Raw genomic sequence first — 24,930 nt, forward strand, 5'->3', positions numbered from 1 at the left:
TGATGATGAATTACCTGTGGAAGGTACCGAGCACAACAGAGCTCTTTACCTCACCGTGAAATGTGAAAACTCCGTAGTAACCCGAGTATTGGTCGACAATGGGTCCAGTGCAAACATATGCCCTCTCTCCACTTTAAACAAATTAAAAATTAAAGAGGAGAGGATTCAAAAGAACAGTATCTGCGTACGAGGATTTGACGGTGGAAGTAGAGATTCATTTGGCGACATAGTGTTGGAACTAACTATAGGGCCAGTTGAATTCACAATGGAATTCCAAGTTTTGGACATGACTGTTTCTTACAACTTGTTGTTGGGTCGACCATGGATCCATGCTGCTAAAGCAGTCCCGTCAACATTACATCAGGTTGTCAAGTTTGAATGGGACCATCAAGAAATAGTCGTGCATGGAGAAGAAAATTTAAATGCTCACAACAGCACCATTGTACCAGTCGAGGGAGCAGAAATTGACCAAGGACCATGGGTATACCAAGTGTCAGACACAGTGTCGGTAGAGAAAATTCCAGAAGGAAAATACCTTGCGAATCCAAAGGTATCCTCTACATCAGTCATGGTAGCTTATGAAATGCTGAAGAATGGCTTTATACCCGGCAAAGGTCTGGGCTTATCTTTGCAAGGAATTGTACAACCAGTATCTCTCCCCGAGAACTGGGGAACATTCGGTTTAGGATTCACGCCAACCGCCAATGACGTGATGAGAGCCAGGAAGTTAAAACACCAAGCATGGGTTCTTCCAAAACTAGTACCACAGCTGTTGAAGTCTTTTGTCAAGACCGGTGCTAAAAATCGCCCGATAACAACAATTCCTAAATCCCAGGTCAATCCTGAGGAGGAATTAATTGAAAGGTTCGAGAAATTGTTTAGTGATGTAAATATGCTGGAAGACGGAGAAGGGTGTAGCAACGCAGAAGTTCAATTCGTTGGACCAAAAACAAAGCTCAATAATTGGAAAGCCACTCCTCTCCCAATTCGAAAGGAGTCTTGGTAGTTTATTTTGATTTTTTTTCAGTTTGTTTGGGATATTTCAAGGTTGTAATCCCAAAATTTATCTTACAGTTGGTTTGAAGCGTGCAAAACCTTGTTATTTTTCATTATCCAATAAAAAGCAGTTTCCTTTTTATTATCATTCCTAATAGCTTTCTTTTCTTTTTCTTCTTTTTTGTACAGTTCTTTTTATGCTGGCTCTAGTGATATGGCATGCATGAGGAATCTTCAGCCCAGTCTTAAAAATCAATCTGATTCCGAAATATTAATTCAAGAAACATATTGTGATTATGAATCAGAATATGATGAAGATGAGGTTTTTGAAGAGATTAGTAAAGAGTTAATTCACTTTGAGGAAAAAATCAAACCTAACTTGAATGATACCGAGGATGTCAATATAGGGGACACGAGTAATGTCCGAGAAACTAAAATAAGTGTCCATCTCGAGCCAAAAATCCGAGAGGAGTTAATTAAAGCACTCATAGAATTCAAAGATATTTTTGCATGCTCGTATGACGACATGCTGGGCTTGAGCACTGATTTAGTGGTCCACAAATTACCCACCGATCCAACAGTGCCTCCTGTCAAGCAGAGGTTGAGAAAATTCAAGCCTGATATGAGTGTGAGAATTAAAGAAGAAATCACCAAACAATTGGAAGCAAAGGTCATTCGAGTCACTCAATATCCTGTTTGGTTAGCTAATATCGTTCCTGTGCCAAAGAAAGATGGCAAAATTAGAGTATGCGTCGACTATCGCAATCTCAACAAAGCAAGTCCAAAGGATAATTTCCCATTACCCAATATCCATATCTTGATCGACAATTGTGCCAAGCATGATATAGGATCTTTCGTGGACTGTTATGCCGGATATCATCAAATTCTAATGGATGAAGAAGATGCAGAAAAGACGGCATTCATCACACCATGGGGAACTTATTGCTACAGGGTAATGCCATTCGGTTTGAAGAACGCCGGAGCAACCTATATGAGAGCAATGACCACAGTGTTTCATGATATGATACACAAGGAAATTGAGGTATACGTGGATGATGTAATCATAAAATCAAAGCATCAGACCAACCACGTTGGGGATTTGAGGAAGTTCTTCTTAAGACTTCGCAGGTACAACCTCAAGCTTAACCCTGCCAAGTGCGCATTCGGAGTTCCATCTGGAAAATTGCTGGGATTCATAGTCAGTCGACGAGGCATCGAGCTAGACCCATCAAAGATCAAAGCCATCCAAGAACTGCCACCCCCAAGAAACAAAACTGAAGTAATGAGTTTGTTGGGAAGGTTAAATTATATCAGTAGGTTTATTGCTCAGCTCACAACAACCTGCGAGCCAATTTTCAAATTGTTAAAAAAGGATGCTGCAATCAAATGGACCGATGAGTGTCAGGAAGCGTTCGATAAAATAAAAGGGTACTTATCAAACCCACCCGTGTTGGTCCTGCCAGAGCCAGGAAGACCTTTGATTCTTTACTTGACGGTTTTGGAAAATTCATTTGGTTGTGTATTGGGGCAGCATGACCTAACTGGCAGAAAAGAACAGGCCATCTACTACCTTAGCAAGAAGTTCACAGCTTATGAGGTTAAGTATACTCATCTGGAAAAGACATGTTGCGCCCTAACATGGGTAGCTCAAAAATTGAAACACTATTTGTCATCCTACACTACTTACCTCATTTCTCGTTTGGATCCCTTGAAATACATTTTTCAAAAGCCTATGCCAACGGGAAGACTTGCAAAGTGGCAGATATTGCTCACAGAATTCGACATCGTCTATGTGACTCGGACTGCAATAAAGGCTCAAACACTGGCCGATCATTTAGCCGAAAACCCGGTCGATGAGGAATATGAGCCGTTGAAGACTTATTTTCCTGATGAAGAAATAATGCATATCGACGAGGTGGAACAAATCGAAAAACCTGGCTGGAAACTTTTCTTTGATGGGGCCGCCAACATGAAAGGAGTAGGAATAGGAGCTGTAATCATTTCTGAAACAGGGCATCACTATCCTGTTACGGCTCAATTGCGATTTTATTGCACCAATAATATGGCTGAATATGAAGCTTGCATTTTGGGGTTAAGGCTAGCTGCAGACATGGGTATCCGAGAAATCTTAGTCATGGGAGATTCGGATCTTTTGATACATCAAATTCAAGGAGAATGGGAAACCCGAGATTTGAAGCTCATACCATACCGACAATGTCTACATGATCTTTGTCAGCGGTTTCAATCAGTGGAATTCCAACATATTCCAAGAATCCATAATGAAGTTGCTGATGCATTGGCTACTCTAGCATCAATGTTGCACCATCCAGACAAAGCTTATGTGGATCCAATACATATTCAAATCCACAATCAGCACGCTTATTGCAATATGGTTGAAGAATAATTTGATGGAGAACCATGGTTCCACGACATCAAGGAATATATCAGGATGAGCATATATCCCGCACAAGCCACAGGAGATCAAAAGAGGACCATCAGGCGATTAACAAATGGATTCTTCTTAAGCGGAGGAGTTTTGTATAAAAGAACACCAGATCTTGGATTATTAAGATGCATAGATGCCAGACAAGCTACAACTGTCATGGCTGAAATACATTCAGGAGTTTGCGGACCCCACATGAGTGGATATGTGTTGGCAAAGAAGATCCTACGGGCTGGTTACTATTGGCTTACCATGGAGAGAGATTGTATCAGTTTTGTACGCAAATGTCATCAATGCCAAATACACGGAGATTTGATTCATTCTCCACCATCCGAGTTGCACACAATGTCGGCACCATGGCCTTTCGTTGCTTGGGGCATGGATGTGATCGGACCAATTGAACCGGCAGCATCCAATGGACACAGATTCATTCTGGTAGCTATTGATTATTTTACCAAATGGGTTGAGGCCAAGACATTCAAATCAGTGACCAAGAAAGCTGTGGTCTATTTTGTCCACTCAAATATCATATGTCGATTCGGAATCCCGAAGGTGATCATCACGGATAACGGTGCTAATCTTAACAGCAACTTAATGAAAGAAGTATGTCAACAGTTTAAGATTACACATCGTAACTCTACCCCATATCGGCCCAAGGCGAATGGAGCAGTAGAAGCAGCCAACAAAAACATAAAGAAGATACTGCGGAAAATGGTAGAAGGTTCAAAACAATGGCATGAAAAATTATCCTTTGCATTATTGGGATACCGCACTACTGTTCGCACTTCAGTAGGAGCAACTCCTTATTTGTTGGTATACGGCACCGAAGCAGTAATTCCTGCAGAAATTGAGATTCCTTCCCTTCGGATCATTGCCGAAGCAAAGATTGATGATGATGAATGGGTCAAAACCCGTCTAGAACAGTTAAATTTGATTGATGAAAAACGATTGACCGCAGTATGCCATGGTCAATTATATCAAAGAAGAATAGAAAGAGCATACAACAAAAAGGTGCGTCCCCGGAAGTTCGAAGTAGGTCAGCATGTGCTGAAACGCATTCTTCCACATCAGGTTGAAGCAAAAGGCAAATTTGCTCCGAATTGGCAAGGACCATTCATTGTGACCAGAGTATTATCGAATGGTGCACTATGTTTAACAGATATTGAAGGCAAATGCATAGATATGACGATCAATTCTGACGCGGTAAAGAGATATTATGCATAACTTTTGAATGTTTGTATTTAGCACTATTTCAAAGATTGAAATGACAAAGGCAATTTATTCTGCTGTCCAAACACTATACCATTTGCTTCCCCTTTGAGCCATACTTGTTTCTTTCCTAACCTCTCTTGGAATCAATAAAATAAAAAAAAATCTTCACTATTATGTAGTGAACTACGTTTGACCTAATTCCTTAAAGAAGGATACGTAGGCGCCTCACGGCTCGGTCATAGGGTGCACAACATGCACAATGTGCACGGAAAAGAAATATCAAGAGACCCCAATCAAGAGACTGGGGCAGGAATTGTATTGGAAATAAGAAAAGATTCCAAGAGTTGTAATTTTAAACCCATACCACAGCTATTTAGCTTTTAATACCTTTTCCATTCCTAACCTTATACCAAAAAGACCTTTCGATCAATCTTAAAAAAATGCTGATGCAAGCAAATGAAGTGGTACAAACAAGGAAAGAAAGTAAAAATGAGAGAGTCTTATAGGTGAAAACCCACACGGGCACCATAAGGCAACGGAAGTTGAGAGAAAAGTAAAATGAGAGAGTCTTATTGGTGAAAACCTTCGCAGGCACCATAAGGCGAAAGGGAAGTGGAGAAGTGAAAAATGAGGAAAATTGATCAATGAAAACTCCTTGAGACAATTGAAAGGAGATTGATTAAAAGACTAGGTTGATTAATCCGAAATGCATACCCTGATCATTGGTGCCAGTAATTCCAATCAGATAAGTCTTTATTCCTTTTCCAACAGTCATCCAAAAATTGGATTTTTCTTTTCATTCTATAATTGTCGAAATCAGCGTATTTCGCTACTAATAATCTTACTTTCTCCAAGCCTTGAGATAAATTTTATTCTAAACAAATAAGAAAGAATGTCAAGGTATACTACCAAGATTCAAGGTTACAAAATACAGCCACGAAAGGTGGGAGATAAAAGTACGGGTGTAAGAAAGATGAAATCAAAAGAGGATCAGCAAAGTCAAAAGAAGCACATGATTACAGTTGAAAGATTTTGAAGGAAAACACACAGAGGGAAATCCTATAGTCAAGGATCAATTACAAAGACAAAACAGTCTTTTCAATCATTCCAAGGCAATAAAGAAAGACGAAGAGAAACATCACCATCGGCAAGAATACCACAACCAGCCACCCTGCTTTAAACTAACGAAGTTTTCTTTGATTTAAAACAGGGGCAAATACAATATTTGTGTCTGGAAATACCTGGTAAAGAATTGAAGAAGTCAGGCGTCCACCTGGAGAATGAGGATGAGAATTGAAGAAATCAGGCGTCCACCTGGAGAATGAGGATGAGAATTAAAGAAATCAGGCGTCCACCTGGAGAATGAGGATGAAAATTAAAAGAAGTCAGGCGTCCACCTGGAGAATGAGGATGAGAAAAGAAGAAGTCAGGCGTCCACCTGGAGAATAAGGACAAAGGATTGAAGAAATCAGGCGTCCACCTGGAGAATGAGGATAAAGAAAAAGAAGAAATCAGGCGTCCACCTGGAGAATGAGGATAAAGAAAAAGAAGAAATCAGGCGTCCACCTGGAGAATGAGGATGAAAATTAAAAGAAGTCAGGCGTCCACCTGGAGAATGAGGATGAGAAAAGAAGAAGTCAGGCGTCCACCTGGAAAATGAGGATGAAGAAAGAAAAGAAGCAGTCAAGGCACCCACCTGAAGAACGATGGAATGCAATTGAAGTGTTGAAACCAAAAGCCCACTCATGTGAGAAAGGAGCACAAGGATTGAAGAAATCAGGCGTCCACCTGGAGAATGAGGATAAAGAAAAGAAGAAGTCAGGCGTCCACCTGGAGAATGAGGACAAAGAATTGAAGAAGTCAGGCGTCCACCTGGAGAATGAGGATGAGAATTAAAGAAGTCAGGCGTCCACCTGGAGAATGAGGGCAAAGAATTAAAGCAGTCAAGACACCCACCTGAAGAACGAGGGAATACAATTGAAGTGTTGAAATCAAAAGCCCGCTCATATGATAAAGGAGCACACCTAGAATCAATAAAGCAGAGAAGTCCAACAGAATCCCCAACAAGAAACAACAAGAGTTCCAAAAGGAATACGGAATAAGCCAAATGCCCAAGAGTCACCAAGATATCAAGACAACAAGAAACGTAAGGGCATGATCTAGATAAGATTTTTATAATTCATGTACCATAGTCTAATTTAGCTTTTTGTATTTCCTTTAAAGTAAGGTGTAATAAGGAGGTCAGCAAGCAGTAAAAACAGCACAAAGCAGCAGTAACATCACAGTCTCATGGTAGTCCCAGCTACCAAAAATTCCCGAACTACATTGACCTGATTCCTTTATAGCCAAGGATATGTAGGAAACCTTTGAAGCAGAGGTTCGGTCAAATCTTTCTAAAAATGCTTCCCACGGAGTATTCGAACGGACAAAAATCGCTCGTGTCCGCTCACTTTATCTTTGTACGAAAACTCTTCAAGTTTCCGCACAACATATATATGTGTGAGCACGTAATTTTTGCCTTACGAAAAACTATTCCAAAATAAATCAAAAAATAAAATAAATTTCTTTTACTGTGTAATTTTTGAATTTGGCGTGGTGTTAAATGTTTGTGTTATGTCCGTAAATGTTTATTTTTGTCAAAATAAATCAAAAAATAAAGTAAAATACATATTGCATGCATATAGGATTTAATTGTGCATTTAAGAGATAATTTAAATAAAATCGCAAAAAAAATACGCATTGGTTCTATTTTAAATGTTTTACTGTGTGATTGATGTTTTTGTCTATGTGTTAAATAATGGTTATAGAGTAATTAATATATTTTTGTGAAGTTAAAATGGTTTTATAATTTTTTTTAATTAGAAAATGAATTAATTGAAAAAAAAATAAAAAAAAACATACTAGTAAAAGATTGGACCTGGATTAAAATCCAGGCCCAAATCAATTAATTCCCTTCACAAGCCCAATCCCAACAGCCCCTGTCCGGTCCAATTCAAAGCCAGAACCAAACGACGTCGTTTGGTCATCTCTCATCAAGGGCCGTTGGATTAAATCCAACCAACGGCCAAGATCTCATCACCCGAACCCAAGACCCTTACCCGATCCATTGACCCGGTTCAACCCGTCCCCCAACTTAAACCAAACGACATCGTTTGGTTAAGTGAATAGATCCTAGCCCTCCATTCTAATTGATCCAACGGACGATACTAATCCACCCTACCCCTATATAAATCCCAAACCTTACCCAGCCCCTAACTGAACACCCCCCCTCTCCACTCCTGTTCATCATCGTTCCAAACAGACCCCTAACCCTAGCCGCCCCTATTCCCCTTCGCCTGAAACCCGGCGGCATCAACGCCGCCGGTCACCAAATTAACACCCTAGGACCTCCTGAACCTCCCTTACACAAATCCAACCTTAGTTTCCTTCGAATCAGGCCACAACTCTTCGAATCTTAAATCGAAGGTTGGCCTGAAAACTTGATCTAAACCAATCAGCCCCAAATTAACACCATGGCTTCCCCTAGTCATCCTGAGTATGGATCTGTTGGTTGTTAGGTTCGAATCCGTTCGGAAATTCTCGAATCTTCTTTTGAAGATTCGGACCAAACAAAAATTTACCCACATCTGTTTCAAACTCACACCAGTTACCCTTCTGGCCTCCCTCGTGCCTAGAATATCTTTGGTTCTTCTCGAATCTGACCAGAAATGGTTAAATTCCAAATCGTGTTTTTAAGAACCCTAAAAAAAACCAAACTTCCGGATTCTGTGCCTATTAAATGAAGATTGAGGTTTAATCGACCTTATACTTCGACTAAGGTCAGTTTGATTTCAAACAAAAAGGTCCAAATCCAAGTTGAGTTCGAGTGAAGATTCAGAGGTATTTTTTCTATTTCTTTTTTTTGTATTCTACGTGTATTGTTGTCTGTTTTAATAGGTTTTTAATTTTTCATATTCATTTTTGATCAATTCTGTCCTTTCTGTCTCCTACCTATTTACTTGATCCGAATGTGAATAGTTTCTATTGTTTGTGATTGTTTGCAATGTGTGTAATCGACTCGATTAAGTTCGTCGATTAGTTATATTACGAATTTTTCATTTCTGAAAATGTTGACTGAAACAGTCTGATTCTATTGTTTGGACTAATTATTGACAAATGTTGTAAATAGTCAATTGATTAGTATTCGTCAATTAAATCATGTTTGTTTATGAATTAGTGAATTCAAATGTATGCTGTATTGTTGTTTTCTAAACGGGACATTGTCAGTATATTGACAATGCTCCTGTATTTGTTTGCTTTTAATTCAGTTTTGAATTCCAGTTGAAAGAATCCTGCATGTTCTGTATAATGTTAAGTTTGTTTTATTCAGTTGATAATTCCCTGTTTTAATTCAGTTTTTGTCAGTCAGCTATTAGAGATGTAATACTGTTTCAAAATCATAGGATTGGTTATAGCTGTAAATCAGGAGATAACTAAGTTTGTACAGATTTTAGAAACTGTTTTGCTATAGGTTCTGATTTTTCAGTAATAACATTAGGATTTCAGGGGCATTTCTGGGAATGAGCAGTAAAAAACAGGGTGTTAGTACTAGTATATTATAATGTAATGTTAGTTGCTATTAGTTAATAATACTAATGGAGAACAAGGGATAATGGGCTGCTGAAAATCAGGGAAAAGGTTTTACATAATGGGATTTTCTGTTTTTAAAAAGAAGAAGGGGGTCCAAGAAGCACTTAAATTGCCTAGGACCAGCCCTGTATAAATACAGGAGCTGGACAGACAGTTAAAGGACAGAATTTTTGAGCGAGAAACACAGAATTTAGGAGAGTCTTTGAGGAATTTTCAGAAAAACTGGGAGAAAGTTTAAGAGTTCCCTTTGAAGAAATTTTAGGAAAATTGAGAGGGAGTTTCAGACAGAAGGAGAGTTTTAATCATTTTTCAGAGGGAGGGAAATCAGTTTTCAGAAGAAGGTTAGTTTGAGAGAATTTAGGAGAGGAAGAAGAAACAGAAAAGGAACAAAAAGAACAGTCATACACACACACAGACATACAGCAGCAGAAAACAGAAAAAAAAAATGGAAATTTGAAACTGAAAAGATATTGAAATCTGAAATATTGTTTCTTTTGTTGAATCTGTTCAGTTAAAATCCGAAGTGTTTCTTAAAAGTACTTTACTGTGCATCTGGGCTCTTCGAATCCTATTCTTGTTCAGATTTTACTGTGTTATCAGTATATTCTACTGAATTTGTTACTGCTGCAACTACTGAAACTTATTTCTTCTACCTCCATTTTCAGGTATATGTCTTTTAAATTTTAAGTTGGAAAGAGATTCAACATGACTTGTCGATAAAGCTTGAACTGAAAGTCTATTTTTATTTGTCCAAGTTCATCAAGTTAAATTTCATTTTTGTTTCCTGTTAGTTAATTAGTAGTAAATTCAATTTGATAGTTATGGGCTATTTGTCTTACTTTAAAAGTTTGTATAAAGGTTTGTAATAATATTAGTTCATTATCTCATTAGTTTAATAAATTGTCAAGACAGGGAGTAAGGCATAAAAATGGACCATTGATTGCATCCCTTAATACTATTAACTAAATGCAAAGATAAAGAAGTTACATTAGTAGAATATCTTGTAATGAGTATGATTTTGTTTAGATTGGTATAAGTTATTATATGGTATGATGACATGTATAATCATATGAGTAAAGTAAGTTGGTATAGCTCGTCATGATGACAGAACGTTATGAATGCTTACGCCAAATAATCGGGTTGCATATAATGTAACTTTGTTAAATTAACTTGCATAATAATTCCCTTTTTACAAATTCGATGCTTATCTACTTTCATAAAACAAAGTGACCAAGTAATTAGGTCTATTAGATTAAAAGCAAGTGTATGAGAATGAAAAGAGATGTACAAGCATAGATTGCCACATTTTACATCATTGATAATTAAAAATAGAATTTGCATTAAGTAAACAATGAAAATTCTCGGAAAATATTTCCTTCCCTTTATGAATCATTTATTTTCAGTTTCATATGCCATTTATTCTTTGGCATGTATATATATATATGTCATATATTTTTGAAGGATAGTATTAATCATATTTTTATTATGTCTTTTGAATTTGAACAGTTGGAATAAATTATTTATATTCGGAAAATATAATCAACGGTCAACATTTAATATTGTAAATTCTTTGAAACCTTAAATGGGAATTTATCATGAGTTTCATATAAAAATGTATGAATAATTTGTGAAAAAATCCTTAATATTTTTGCGCAATTAGGGATACGTTCGCGTACCTTGATTATATTTTAGAAGCAAAAATTCGGATTATGCGTACGCGCAATTTCGAACAAATATTTAGTAAAAGGATTTATCCAAAGACGTTAAATCAATTTCATAAAAACCCGAGATGTACGGTTCACTATTCAAGAAAAATAAATATTCTTGATTCAACACAATCTCGGAAAAATGATTGCTTAAAATATTATCAAAAAATTATTGTGTACACGTACGCGTGACACAATTCCGCATTTTTAATTTATAACACGAATATACGTACGCGTAATTCGATTCAAAGAAGGTTTCAATCGTAATAAGTATAAGCAGTAGTAAAATCAGAAAACATCAATATTTAATAAAATCAAGTTGATTAAGCCAATAATAAAAACAGTTAAGCGACCGTGCTAGAACCACGGAATTCGGAAATGCCTAACACCTTCTTCCGGATTAACAGAATTCCTTACTCAGGATTTCTGGTTCGCGGAAAAAATAAACAGAGTCATATTCTCCTCGATTCAGGGATTATAATTGGTGACTTGGGACGCCTCAAAATTCCCAGGTGGCGACTCTAAAACAAATAAACAAATCCCGTTTCGACTGTCCTTTAATTGGAGAAAACTCCCCACGCTCCCCGCGGGCGCGGGAAAAAAAGGAGGTGCGACAATATGCATACATAAGTATGCCCAAGTGTTTTAGTATTTTTCCTAATTTTTAAAGATTTTTAAATCAATTTATTGCCCTATTTTAATAGTACAAAAACCAATAATTATTCCTCAAATTATCATTTTGGTGATTAATGTATTTTATTCTTATATTTATACCAAAATATAGCTAAGGTAATTTTTGCATATTTTTACAAATTTATTTAGTATTTTTAAGGCTAAATTGCATATAATTGCAATTTTAGCCTATTTTAAGATTTAATTGCATTTTATACTTATGAAATTGGTTCCAGTATTTTTAATTTAATTTTTATTTTTTATTAATTATGTTAGTACCTTTAATTTATTTTCAGAAATTATTTTACTATTTTTTATAAAATAAAAGGGAGAAAGTGGTTATTTAAATGCTAGCCCTATTTCATTTCAATTATAGCCTGAATCAACCCCCCAATTAACCCAATTTCAAATCCCAAATTGATCGGCCCAATTTCAATTCAACCCGCCCCTGACCCAACTAATGTAACCCGCCTAGCCTCCCCTTTTGATCCAGGCAGTTGATTATTTTGATCAACGGCCACAATCATTACTTTCCTTTTTTAATTCACAAACACCCAACCCTAAAATCATTTTCCCCTAACCCGCCGCCTTTGAAATCCTCTCCTCTCTCAGACTCTCTCGAACATTCCCTAACCCTAGCCCCTCTCCCCGTCTTCAAACCTTGAAACCACTGGAATCCATGGCCTCTCAGGGCATGGGAGTCTTAAACTCACTTCCCTTTGCTCTTATACACTTGATACTTGAAGATTCGAGGTCTGACCTCGAAGGTTTTCGCTTATATCTCCGCCGATTCAAGGTTCTACGGCCATCTCCAGCCTTGCTCCGGCGTACAATGGTGTTTCGAGCCTGGTTCTGACTTCTCCGACTCAGATCAGACCTTTTCCCAAACCTTTCTCATTTCTAGGGCTCTTCTGAAACCCTTACTCTTCGAGGTTTTCTCTGATCTTTTTAGATCTGTTATGTATCTATGCTCTACTTGAGTTTTCAAACGATTTCCCCAACTTTTCTTTCAAAAATTACTTTCAAAATCACTTCTTTCCGATTTAGGGTTTTCTGAAAATGCTTAAAGTGTTTCTCTGATTTTTCTTTTTCTTTTCCTTTGTGTATGTTTGTCTCTACTGTGTTCTTATGTTCTTCTTTTACCACACATGTTCTTCTACTGTATTTCTACACTATGTGCATGTATGTTTTTTACTATGCTTTGCTATTTTCTTCCACTACGACCTGATATGCTTCGCCTATTTCTTCCTTCTACCATGTTCTTAAGTGTTCTTACTATTTTACCTTATTTAAGTTTTTCTAAAAAGCCTGCTTAAGCATGTTTTGCTTCTACTATCAATTGTTCTTTCATTATGCCTCAAATTAGTCTATTCACTCTGTTTGCTTGGACCTTTTTACTTGTTTGCATGTTTTCTCATGAGTTTTGAAAGAAACCTCTGAGTATGCTTCGACTACTTACCTCCTCATCTCTATATCTGATTCAAGGTGGAAACCTAGAATTTGGGGATTCCGCCGAGGTTTGATTATGTGAACTAGGGTTTTATTTTTTAGAATCCTTAACTCTTTCAAACTGATTTTTGAATCTCTGAACTGAGTTTGGACGCCTTTGTTTTCATACAATGTTGAACATTTTTACTAAACTCTTCTACACTGGATTCTTTCTACTTATTTTGCAAGGGCATGACAAATTTCTTTCATGTTTAAACGTGTCTGTATGCTTTTTATATATGTTGATTCTTTCTTCAAAGAGGTTTTCAAACTAGTGATTGATTCAGAATTCCTTTTTAATAGGTCTAATTGATTGTTACTGATTTTCCTTAAGTTAAAACCTTTTCCACCTTTCTGACTTGGTTCATTCATACCAAATCTGTGATCTCTGATTTCCTGACTGTTAATTGATTCCCTTGCCTTATTTGCACAAACTGTGTACTGTCAAGACCCTGTCCTTAAATAATCTTTATGTATTTGCCTCTAATTTACTACTTTGCACAAAGTTTTTGATTAATTTCTTTCCTTAATTAGTTTTACCCGTTTGAAATCTGAATCCCTTAATTAAAGGAAACCTTGTGTAATTGATTGACAATCAATTTTCAAACTATTCTCTTACCTTATTTCTGCTTGCTTTCTACACTATAAAAGGCATGACTCCTTTTCACAAAGAACATACTACACAATTTCACAATTTTCTTCTAAACTCATACTTATAGTATTCTGACTTCCTGTTTGCACTTTGACTTTTACAAGACTACTGCTTTCTTCTTACTCGTTTCTTTGAAACTGGTATGTCCATAATTTAAGCGTCAGCATCTTCACAATATGTTTACTTATAGCTTTCTGTATCCATGTCTACTTTCTACTGCTGCAGAATTAAATATTTAACTAGAATGTTAATTTCTTTTGCTTGTTTCTGCTGTGAATCCCTGCCCATGTTTCCCTTTATGTGCTTTGAGTTGTAGTTTAAATCATGGAAATATGCAAGTTATTGTTCATGGTTTGAACTTGATACCTTAGGGGATCCTAACCTCTAAAACAATGTGTTCTAACAGGCTTGTGGGGTGTGCCAGCATTTCCCATTGCTGGGTATGCCCACTAGCCTGTACTTGCCTCTTTGCCACTTCCCCTTTCCCCCTCTCAGAACTCTGCACTTGCACTTACTCTTAGCTTCTAAGTTCTGCCCCCCTCCTGTGAACCTTGCCTTGGGACCTTGAGTTCCCTCTGAACTTGGACACTTGAGGGCTGGCCCTTCCACACTACACTATGACTTAATCCTGCAATGTATTTGGATGTGAGCACTGCCCGGAGTCCATATGAGGCTCTTAGTTAACTTTGACACATCCAAATGAGAGAAAGGCTTTGGGTATTGATCTTGGGAGTTGGTTTACTTCATACTTCAAACAAGAAGTATGAATCAGGCTCTCCTTGAAAAATTTTCAATTTTCTGATGCATTTTCTCTATTTTATTTTTGGATTGTAATAACTTTGTAATAAACTTTTGGAGTGATTAGTGAAAAAGGAGGGGTAACCATGCATGCAAGGGGTAGATGTCCCGCTCATAGGGTTTTTTGCATTTATATAGATACCCTGCCTTTAGTTTCTGCACTTCTGCATTCTTGTAGATATCCTACTCATAGAAATTTCTGATTTCTACATTCACATAGATAACTTGCCTACAGGCTTATTAATTTCTGCATTCACATAGATAACTTGTCTATAGGAATTTCTGCATTTCTGCATTCATGAAGATAACCTGTCTTTATGAATTTCTGCATTCATGTAGATAACTTGACTATAAGAACTTCTGCATTCCTATTTAGATACCATGACTATAAGAATCTCTGCATTCGTATATAGATACCATGTCTATAGGATGCACATGCATGTAGATAATATGCCTATAAGTCCTTTCTGATTCTTGCATACTCGCCTCTCATTAAGCAAACATGTTATATGTTTTAACAACCAGTGAAATCAGATATCGCCTTCGTAATAAAATGCAGCACCTAGATAACATGTTTTAAGTTAACAAACACATAGAAAGCATGCATATAGGGGTTCTAATCAAATCTGAATCGCTTCACTTGCTTGTAAGTTTAAATTATCAGTAATAATGCATTATCGATTGCAGAACTTGTATTATTCTGTTAAAACTGGTAACCTATCTGTAATCTATTTACCTCTTCATTTATGAAATTAGTAGATAGCGTGCCTATAGGTCTTTGTCTAACACTTAGGCAAGCCATAAGGTAAACTTGTCAGATTCTTATTAACTACAACCAGCAGACAGGCCTGATTCGGATTTCTTATCTGAAATATGTAATAAATCAGTTTGCCTCAACCTTTTAAGTTTAATTAGACCCTAACTAGTATGTGCAAGACATGCTAAAATATTTTTCTTTAGTTGAGGAGGCCTGTTTGAGCCTTTTAGTTGTTTATGTGCTTTCCCCAGATTTGTTATATGTGTTTTTGATTGTCGCCTTAGAATTTTGTACTTTTTAAACCATAAAAACCCAACATCCCTTATCTTTAGGATTAGTAGTCCTAAATGCCTCCGGGACTGATAGGATTGGGGCGGGTAATAGCATGCAATAAGTAAACGATACCATTCCGCGCTTTAATACCTTAACGGGGTGGGAAAGGGTAGATATGGATATGATGACTGGTGCGCTAATGCCACGTGTAACCCCTCTTTTGAGGAGTGATTACCAGGTATTGCATTGATGTGATCCATATTATTAATAAACCTAGGATCCCCCCTCCCCCTTTCTCTTCCTTTGCTTTCTTTCTTTTAATTTTTTCAAAACTGTTTCTTTAAAGGAAAGTTGACTTTTCTTTTACTTTGCTTATTTGTAATCCTTTGTGTAAAAATCCCCTCTTATTTGAAAGTCTTACTTGCCTACATGTTGCTTGTACTTAAAGTCATAATTATAGTATGGCCGGGAACCACACTAGTGGATCCTGAGGGTGTCTAACACCTTCCCTTCAGGATAATTTCAAGCCCTTACCCTATCTCTGATTTTCTAAACCAAACTCTTCTTAGTGTCATAATGCACTTTAATCATTAGGTGGTGACTCTTCTCTTTTAATATTTGTTAAAAGAGTTGTCAATGTCATAAACCCGATTTCGCGAGAAAAAGGGAGCGCGACAGATGACATTGGATTAGGTGTTGGAAGCGTTAATTTCTTCATCGTTCGCCATTCCCTTAGTTGCAACCCATCCATGAAGTATAAGAAAGAATCTTCCTCAGACAATGACGAGATTTGCAGCATTAAGGTAGTGAACTCGCGCACATACTCCTGAATTGTTGCCGTCTGTCGGAGGTCCCTTAGCTTTCCACTAGACTCTTACACCACATTTATTGAGTATAATTGCTCTTTAACTCTTTCTTGAACTTATTTCATGTCTCAATCTTGCATAACCCCTTTTTCCATGTTAGCACACTTCTGATGCTTCCCTAGTGCGGCAACCTTGGTCAAGTACATTGAGGCATTGCGTATCTTAATAATTTTGTCATCCTCCTTGTATATCTCGGCTATATATTTCCTTTTGTCCTTGTCATGATCTCCCTCACCCATCTCAGCGTTGCCTTATTTGGAATTGATAGGCTTCATCTTGAAGTCAATGAACGATTCGGCTATCGCTATGGCCTCGTCCACGTTGGATACTTGATGTCTTCTTAACTCATTTCCGTTTACGGACCATGGTGCCGAGGCTCTTTAGATCGGGACAATTCTTGAAGCAGTGTGGCCCTCCACATATGTAGCATCCCTTCTTCTTGGCTCGTGCCTTCTTCTCGGTTTAGCCCTGACGGCCACTTGACTTTTTGGAATCTTGAGTCTTGGAGTATTTTTGTTGTATCTCCTTGCCTTTGCCACGGTCTCCCCCACCTTTGACATTGTGAACCTTTGATCCTTGACTTTTGCCTTTGTCATATTTGTCATGCATGAAATCCATCAATATTTCGGCCTCCACTATGGCTTGGTATATATATGCAACTTTCCGGCGTTGAACCTCCTGCTTAGCCCAATTTTGAAACCTATCCATGAACTGGAACATCAAGTCATCATTGGTCAGGTTGGGGATTTGAAACATAAGGGTATCAAACTCTTTGACATAGTCACGTATTCTCCCTGTTTGCTTCAACTCCCTAAGCTTGTGCCTTGAATCATACAATACGTTTTGGAAAGAACTGTCACTTGAACTCATCTTTGAACTAATCCAACATGATAATAGTACATAGACCTTTATCCACTTCGGCCATCTTCTTTCTCCATCATAGCATGGCAGTCTATGAGAGGTACAACACGATAGTGTTGATCTTGGCCTCGTCGTCCCTCATTTTTCTATGTCTGAATTAGTTCTCCAAGTGCCAAAGGAAGTTTTTCACTCCTTGTACATCACGAACACCTTTGAATACCGGGGGTTTGGGAGCCTTGATCTTGGCCTCCCTTATCACCACAATATTGATGGCTGCCTCGGTCACGCCAGCATCAACATGCTCCTCGAGTGACTCTATCTTTGCCTTCATAACATCGATAGTACTCAAATCCTCCATGAGTCTGCACTTTAAGGCAATGATGGTTTGCCTTAGTTCCATCTCGGATTGTGTACGTCCCTCTAAGTTATTTTGGATACTCTCAATCTCTTCAAGAGTGTGTCCATTAAAAATGCTAAGGGTGACTTCCACCTTCACCAAACGTTGACCAAAGACCTCCACGACGTCCATCCCCATGTTCATCTTCATCACCCACTCTTTATCGAGTGAGACGTCCTCGGGCAGGACTTCCACTTCATCCTCGCTCGTCTCAGTGGAAGATGGTTCTTAGGATGTAAGCCCTTCGTTTGACACAATTTCGTGTGGAACCTCCTTCTTTCGTTGGTGGCATTCCTCTTCTTGTTACGGTCCTTCTTACCATCAGTATCCTGGATGACATTGGATTGGGTGTTGGCAGCGTTAATTTCTCCGTTGTTCGCCATTCCCTTAGTTGCAACCCATCCATGAAGTAGAAGAAAGAATTTTCCTCGGACAATAACGAGATTTGCAGCATTAAGGTAGTGAACTCGCGCACATACTCCAGAATTGTGGCTGTCTTTCGGAGCTCCCTTAGCTTTCCCCTAGACTCGTAGACCATATTAATCGAGTAGAATTTCTCTTCAACTCTTTACAGAACTGCTCTCACGTCTCAATCTTGCATAACCCTTTTTTCCATGTTGGCACACTTCTGACGCTACCCCAGCACGACAACCTTGGTCAAGTACATTGAGGCATTGCGTACCTTAACAACTTCGTCATCCTCCTTGACTACCTCAAAGCATTTATCCTTCCTCCAAAGTAAGTCATCCACCTAGCGTATGTCCCGTGCACCGCCATACTCCTTTTGTTTAGGGATGTTCATATTTGTCCCTTTTGCAAGTACCATGCCCTTGATAATTCTATCCATGGTTCCCTACAAAGCTTTCTTCTACCAATCTCTTGTATTCTTTCTAACATTTCTTTAGTCATAACCTTTTGCTTTGATACCACGTTGTCATGTCTTTTATTCCAATTTAAGATTTGCCTTAGAACGAATAGACTTTCTTTGCCAGGCAACAAACATACTCCTTTACTTGGCAAGTTGGCTGTGCGTTTCCCATCTCCAACTTCGGGGAGGGGGGGGGGTGTTGAGATTATTTAATAATTAGTCATATTGTACTTACCTTACATTCACATAGGCTATTTTTGTATAGGCCATTTCTGCAAACATTTAGGCTATTATTGTAATAAGGCAGTTAGATTAGTAGTTAGTGGATATTAGAGCTGGTGCTAGCTGTGCACATGTATAAATACATTGTACAAATATTTTGGAAAGCAAGCAAATTTCATTTATGCTTCAATCTGCTTCTCGAAGCTTCTCAGTGTGTATTTTTCCTTTTCCTCCATTGGAGCTCAATCTGAGCACGATCACATCGTTAATCCTCAATGTTTTGTCGATGTTCTTTGATTGATGAGTACGTACTTTGATCTCCAATGAAGAAAGATTACAATAAGTAAAGCTTTTAGAAGATTGACGGAAGTTGGTTAAATTTAGGTCGGCTTTAGATTTTTAGTCATTGACTACGTAGCTCATTCCTTCCTTCTGTTTAGCATTGACAACCTGCCCGTTGTAAATGCGCAGTAGCTAAAAGCTGAACTCTACATTTATGGTTAATTGGTATTTTGGTAACTGTAAAAGCGTAGGCACAACTTTCAAATATTTTTTTTTTATCTCTTCGACCTTTAACATAAAAGGCGACTCAACAATTAAGTTCAAAACTCACCTTTATTATGGCTCCAAATTTTTTTTTATATATATTCCAATGTCAGATTTGCCTTAGAACGAATGGACTCTCTTACTTTTTACTTACCTAATCGAATATTTTACCCTTTATTACTAGAGATAAGTAAGAAACAGATTGAACTTACTATTAAAGAAATGTATTGGAGGTTGAAATAAAAGGAATATAAATATCATACTATAATGACAACCACAAAAGTAATTCTATGTTACAGATAAGTACAGTGCTGGTCCATATTTTAGTAGGTACTAGTATATATATATATATATATATATATATATATATATATATATATATATATATATATATATATATATATCAATCAGATAAGTACAGTGCTGGTCCATATTTTAGTAGGTACTAGTATATATATATATATATATCGGAAACTCAAAGAGGAGTAATCGATAAAGGAAACTTAAACATGTACGTGAAGAATATAAAGACTGAAAAGGCAGAGTTTTTACACCATACGTTTTACATTTACCACTTTTGAACACATTAACTAAATTTTAGAAAACGATCTGAATCGAGCACAAAGAGTGTTTATGCAAAAATTAAACTCTTTTTTCCTTAATGAAAGAGATCATAATCGCATATTGATGTAAACAAATTATACTCTATCACATTGATTGACGTTATAGTTTAACTAATGTTAAGAGAGATCAAGTTATATATGATGTAAAGATTCTTCACATTGATTGACGTTAGTTTAACTAATGTTAAGAGAGATCAAGTTATGATGTAAACAGATTATACTATATTGGATCGTGCAAAAGAAAAATACTACTACCTCCATATTATTACTTGAAGAGTTAGAAAATACTCTATATTACGTTTTGATTAATACTGTAGTTTTAAGTAATAACTACTAAAACTGTACATATAATTAAAAAAAATAGGTTAAAAGTCAAAGTTTGATTTTACACGGAAGAAGTTCTCCAACTCTGAACTCATAATGAGATGGTTGATAAAGTCGTATGATTTTAATTGTGATACAATTTTCGCCCAACCTACTCCTAGGGAGCTTATTTCACGTGATATATAGCAAGCAAAAGGCTATGATCAGTACGTAGTTAAAACCTCGAGCCTACTACTCGGTTACGTACTAACTCATAAGATTTCTTGATTGAAAATTTCAGAAAGGTTTCCTAGTTTATTTGTTGTTTCTACAAAGAGAAATATCAAATACATATGCAATTAATATGACACAATTTAGACACGAAAAAAGGAAGACTTCTCACACTTGTATTCCCTCTCTTCCCTCCCTTCCTTCACTTTTACTTGTCCACTATCTTAAAATTATATTTTCTCTTTTACTCGTCCATTTTAGCAAATCAAGATAAAGATAATTTTTTCCTATTTTTCAATATTTTTGGAAATGCTATCCTTATTATGGTAAAATTGAGAAGTACATATTTAATTTATTTTTTCTTAACATGAGTGCTAAGTTAAAAGTGGACAACTAAAAATGAATGGAAGGAATAGTATTTACTGAATTGTCAAAACATTTGTGTTGCAATTAGTGGTGGAGTCACTCAAAGGGTGGCAACCATCATCTCTTTGTTGGAAAATTACACTATATAGCTAGGTAAACATTTCTTTAAATATGTATATATGCTATATATTGAATCCCCTTGGCTTGTTTGACGTGGGTTTATTTTTTTATAATTTAATCCCCCGCCCTTAATAAAAAATTTGGCTCAGCCACTGGTTGCAATAGAAATTTATTATTAAGAGTAAAATAATATGTTCAAATTAAATTGTTTAAAATTTAGAAATGTATTAATTTTTTTTTTTTGAAATGCATTAACAAGAAAATAATGTCATTCTTTTGTGGAAGGTACGGAGTATATATATACAAACAATATGGAGATGAGTGCGTGCTTCTTACAAAAACCATCATATCCGCACCGGCACATATTTGAGCTCTAATCCTTCAAATAATACTAATATTTCCATTCTATTGACGCTAAAGAATTATATTAATGCACTAATCAACTCAGGGCTAGAAGACCAATATTGCAAGTTTGCAGCTCTTCCGATATACTTCCAATGAGTCTCTCTTCCACCATCAACATGAGTCACTTTTTCAAGGACTCAAGATTGGGTGGATGGTTCTTTAATGGTTCTAATCAAGCTCACTTTTCATGCACTACGACCAGTGGCGTAGCCAAAATTTTTCCTAAGACATTGAAGATGTCTAAGAGGTTGTGCCAGCTTTCTGGGGATCATGATCGTCAAGTTTCTGAGCCATGGGCATCCGTGGAGGGTATGATCAAATGTGATGCAAATTATGTTCCATTGACACCCATTAGTTTCTTGGAGAGAGCAGCTAATGTTTTTAGTGATAGAACTTCAGTTATCTATGGTTCCTCTGTGACGTACACTTGGGAAGAGACCTATGCTAGGTGTATAAAGCTTGCTTCTGCTTTGGTTCAGTTGGGGATTTCTCGTGGTGATGTGGTAAGATTTTATGTCAACTTGTTCATGATATATCTGTTTACCTTGAAAATGGTATTAATAATAATATTTGATTTGTAGTTTTAAAAATACGTGATTTATCTTAACACTAGTTGTTATGTGAATAATACTAAGTATAAATGAAAAAGAAATGATAAGCAAACCAGTGTGGTTACAAGACTGAGGGCCTCGAGCTCAGCAATATGGGACCTCGAGGGCAGCTTTTAAAAGTTGATGATGAACAATAAATGAAGAACAATGAATGAACACAATAAATGAAGAACAATGCAATAAATGCATAGAGTAATTGTTGAGTATGTTTAGGCAAGAAAAGCAGAGAATGTTCTATTGTATTCAATATTCTGTGTCGAGTGGAAAAAAGTTTTTTCACAAGAATGTTTGGGTCCCCTTTATATAGGAGGGACGAATCCCAACATAGTACATGTCTAATAATAACAAGGAAATGCTATTAGTACAGCTGTATAATGGCTTAGTAAGGATTTGTACTATTCTCATGGTCAACTCTAACCACGTATATTTGGGAGTTTTTCCGCCTTTCCATGACGATCGTCGATTGTACTGCTCTGAAATCGATTATAGTGAGCCTTCGATGTGCTCCCTCGAGGGACACACCTCGGGGTCGTACCTCACGCTCTGCTTCGGGCTTCTCGAGGTTGGGCGTGGAGCGGCATAGTAGCCCCAAAGTCGAACTTCTCGATTTTGACCGTATACAATATCCCATTAAGAAATGATTTTAATTCTTTGTCATTTGAGATGTTAACAATGTTACATGGCTAGAAATTATGCATTAATTTGCTATTTAACAAAAAAATTGGGAAGAAACTCACCGGCAAAAACTTATCTCAAATTGGATTTTAAGTTATATATACTTACAGTGTAAAACAACTTAATCAATTATACCAAGTTATTTACTATGTTTTGTAGGTTACTAATGCATATACTTACCTGTAATTACTTTTAAGTAACCTAATTGTGTAAATATTTCTTAAACAGTCAGTGCATAAAATTTAAACTCTCTTGATATTTACTCTTTTGGTTTTTAATCAATTTCTTTCTTGTTGCACCAATTTAATAATAATGACACAATAACTTACATGATTTAGTTCCTCAATTTTATGTATTTGAAATTCTTCCTGTAGGTTGCAACACTAGCCCCTAATGTTCCAGCAATGCAAGAGCTGCATTTTGCAGTACCAATGGCTGGAGCAATTCTTTGTACATTAAACACACGACTTGATTCAGCTATGATATCAACACTGCTAATTCATTCAGAAGCAAAAGTCATATTTGTGGATCAACAGTTGCTCCAACTTGCTCAAGGAGCAATATCTCTTCTTGCTATCAAGAAAACACAACCACCTCTTCTTGTTGTAATCTCTGAAAAATCTAAGAATATTGACAACTCTAACACTTATGAATATGAAAGTCTCCTCAAAAGTGGCCATAGTGATTTTTCTATAAGGTGGCCAATAAGTGAATTTGACCCTATTAGCATTAACTATACTTCTGGAACAACATCAGGTCCTAAAGGAGTTGTTTACAGTCATAGAGGTGCATATCTCAATTCTATTGCCACATTTTTGCTTCATGAGATGAGTTCATTACCTATTTATCTTTGGACTGTTCCAACATTTCACTGCAACGGATGGTGCCTCATTTGGGGTCTAGCAGCATTTGGTGGCACTAATGTTTGTCTAAGACATGTATCTGCAAAAGAAATATTTGAAAGTATTTCATTGTACAATGTGACATATATGGGAGGGGCACCTACTGTCTTGAACATGATAGTGAATTCGTCGCCGCGTGACCGGAAGCCACTTCCACACAAGGTTAAGATTATGACAGGGGGTTCACCACCACCTCCACAAATCCTTTCCAGAATGGAGGAGTTGGGATTTGGAGTAAATCACTTATATGGACTAACAGAGACATATGGTCCAGGTACAAGATTAATTTCACGTATGATCACTGAACTTAACCTACTATAAAAGTTAAGTCATGAAAACAGTTCTATGACTTTATTGTTGTCATTGGTAAAGTTCAGTTACATTATCGTGACAAAAACAAATTTGTGCTTTTACTGTGTAGTTGATAAAATTCGGTGATACTACGTGAAATTAACCTTTCAGGTATATATTGCTTGTGGAAGCCTGAGTGGGATTCTTTGCCTCCAGATGAAAGATTTACGCTGAAAGCAAGACAAGGAGTGCAACATCTTTGTTTAGAGGAAGTTGATGTAAGAGATTCTGCCACCATGGAGAAGGTGCCCGCGGATGGTGTAACAATGGGAGAAGTTATGTTTAGAGCAAATACAGTAATGAGTGGTTATTGGAAAGATGTCAAAGCAACAGAAGAAGCTTTTAGAGGTGGACGGTTTCATAGTGGTGATCTTGCTGTTAAACATCCTGATGGTTATATAGACATTAAGGATCGGTTAAAAGACATCATAATCTCTGGTGGAGAAAATATAAGCACAGTTGAGGTGGAAAGAGCTCTGTATAGACATCCAGCAGTGTTTGAAGCAGCAGTAGTCGCACGACCAGATAACCACTGGGGACAGACACCTTGTGCATTTGTGAAGTTGAAGGAGGGATTTGATGTTAGTGATAAAGAAATTATCAACTTCTGCAGGGATAATTTGCCTCATTACATGGCACCCCGGACAGTAATATTTCAAGATCTCCCCAAAACAACAACTGGAAAGATACAGAAATTTATCCTAAAGGAGAAAGCAAAAGCCTTGGGCAGTCTTTTCTGAACGAAATGAAGTGGCAGGACAGGATTGACTTTATGAAGTCATCTGTGTGGATCATTCTTTCATGCCAATCAGTTCAATATTGGACATTGCTGGTAATAACACACATTTGCACTTTAAGTTATGTTCCATCAAGAGAAATGATCTGTACCGTAAATTGGGATACACTGTAATAAGACAGGTTAACTATACTAATAGTGAAAACGTAATTAGACTATCA

The 24,930-nt window shown here is 37.0% G+C and overlaps 1 protein-coding gene across 1 annotated transcript; it reads left to right on the forward strand.

Moving 5' to 3' along the window:
* Nucleotides 1-21,348: 21,348 nt before the first annotated feature.
* On the forward strand, nt 21,349-24,927 carry LOC107774192 (butanoate--CoA ligase AAE1-like). Its single transcript, XM_016593669.2, has 3 exons — nt 21,349-21,937; nt 23,095-23,896; nt 24,085-24,927. The coding sequence occupies exons 1-3, from the start codon at nt 21,527-21,529 to the stop codon at nt 24,711-24,713; spliced, it is 1,842 nt and encodes a 613-aa protein (XP_016449155.1). The 5' UTR covers nt 21,349-21,526; the 3' UTR covers nt 24,714-24,927.
* The last annotated feature ends 3 nt before the right edge of the window (nt 24,928-24,930 follow it).

This window comes from Nicotiana tabacum, chromosome 3, assembly GCF_000715075.1.
Source record: "Nicotiana tabacum cultivar K326 chromosome 3, ASM71507v2, whole genome shotgun sequence".
Taxonomy (NCBI): domain Eukaryota; kingdom Viridiplantae; phylum Streptophyta; class Magnoliopsida; order Solanales; family Solanaceae; genus Nicotiana; species Nicotiana tabacum.

What these genes read in the sequence shown, in the direction of transcription:
- LOC107774192 (XM_016593669.2), top strand. Translation starts at nt 21,527, where the DNA reads ATGAGTCTCTCTTCCACCATCAACATGAGTCACTTTTTCAAGGACTCA. An exon ending in GGATTTCTCGTGGTGATGTG is followed by an intron (nt 21,938 to 23,094) that starts GTAAGATTTTAT and finishes TTCTTCCTGTAG; the next exon opens with GTTGCAACACTAGCCCCTAA. An exon ending in AACAGAGACATATGGTCCAG is followed by an intron (nt 23,897 to 24,084) that starts GTACAAGATTAA and finishes TTAACCTTTCAG; the next exon opens with GTATATATTGCTTGTGGAAG.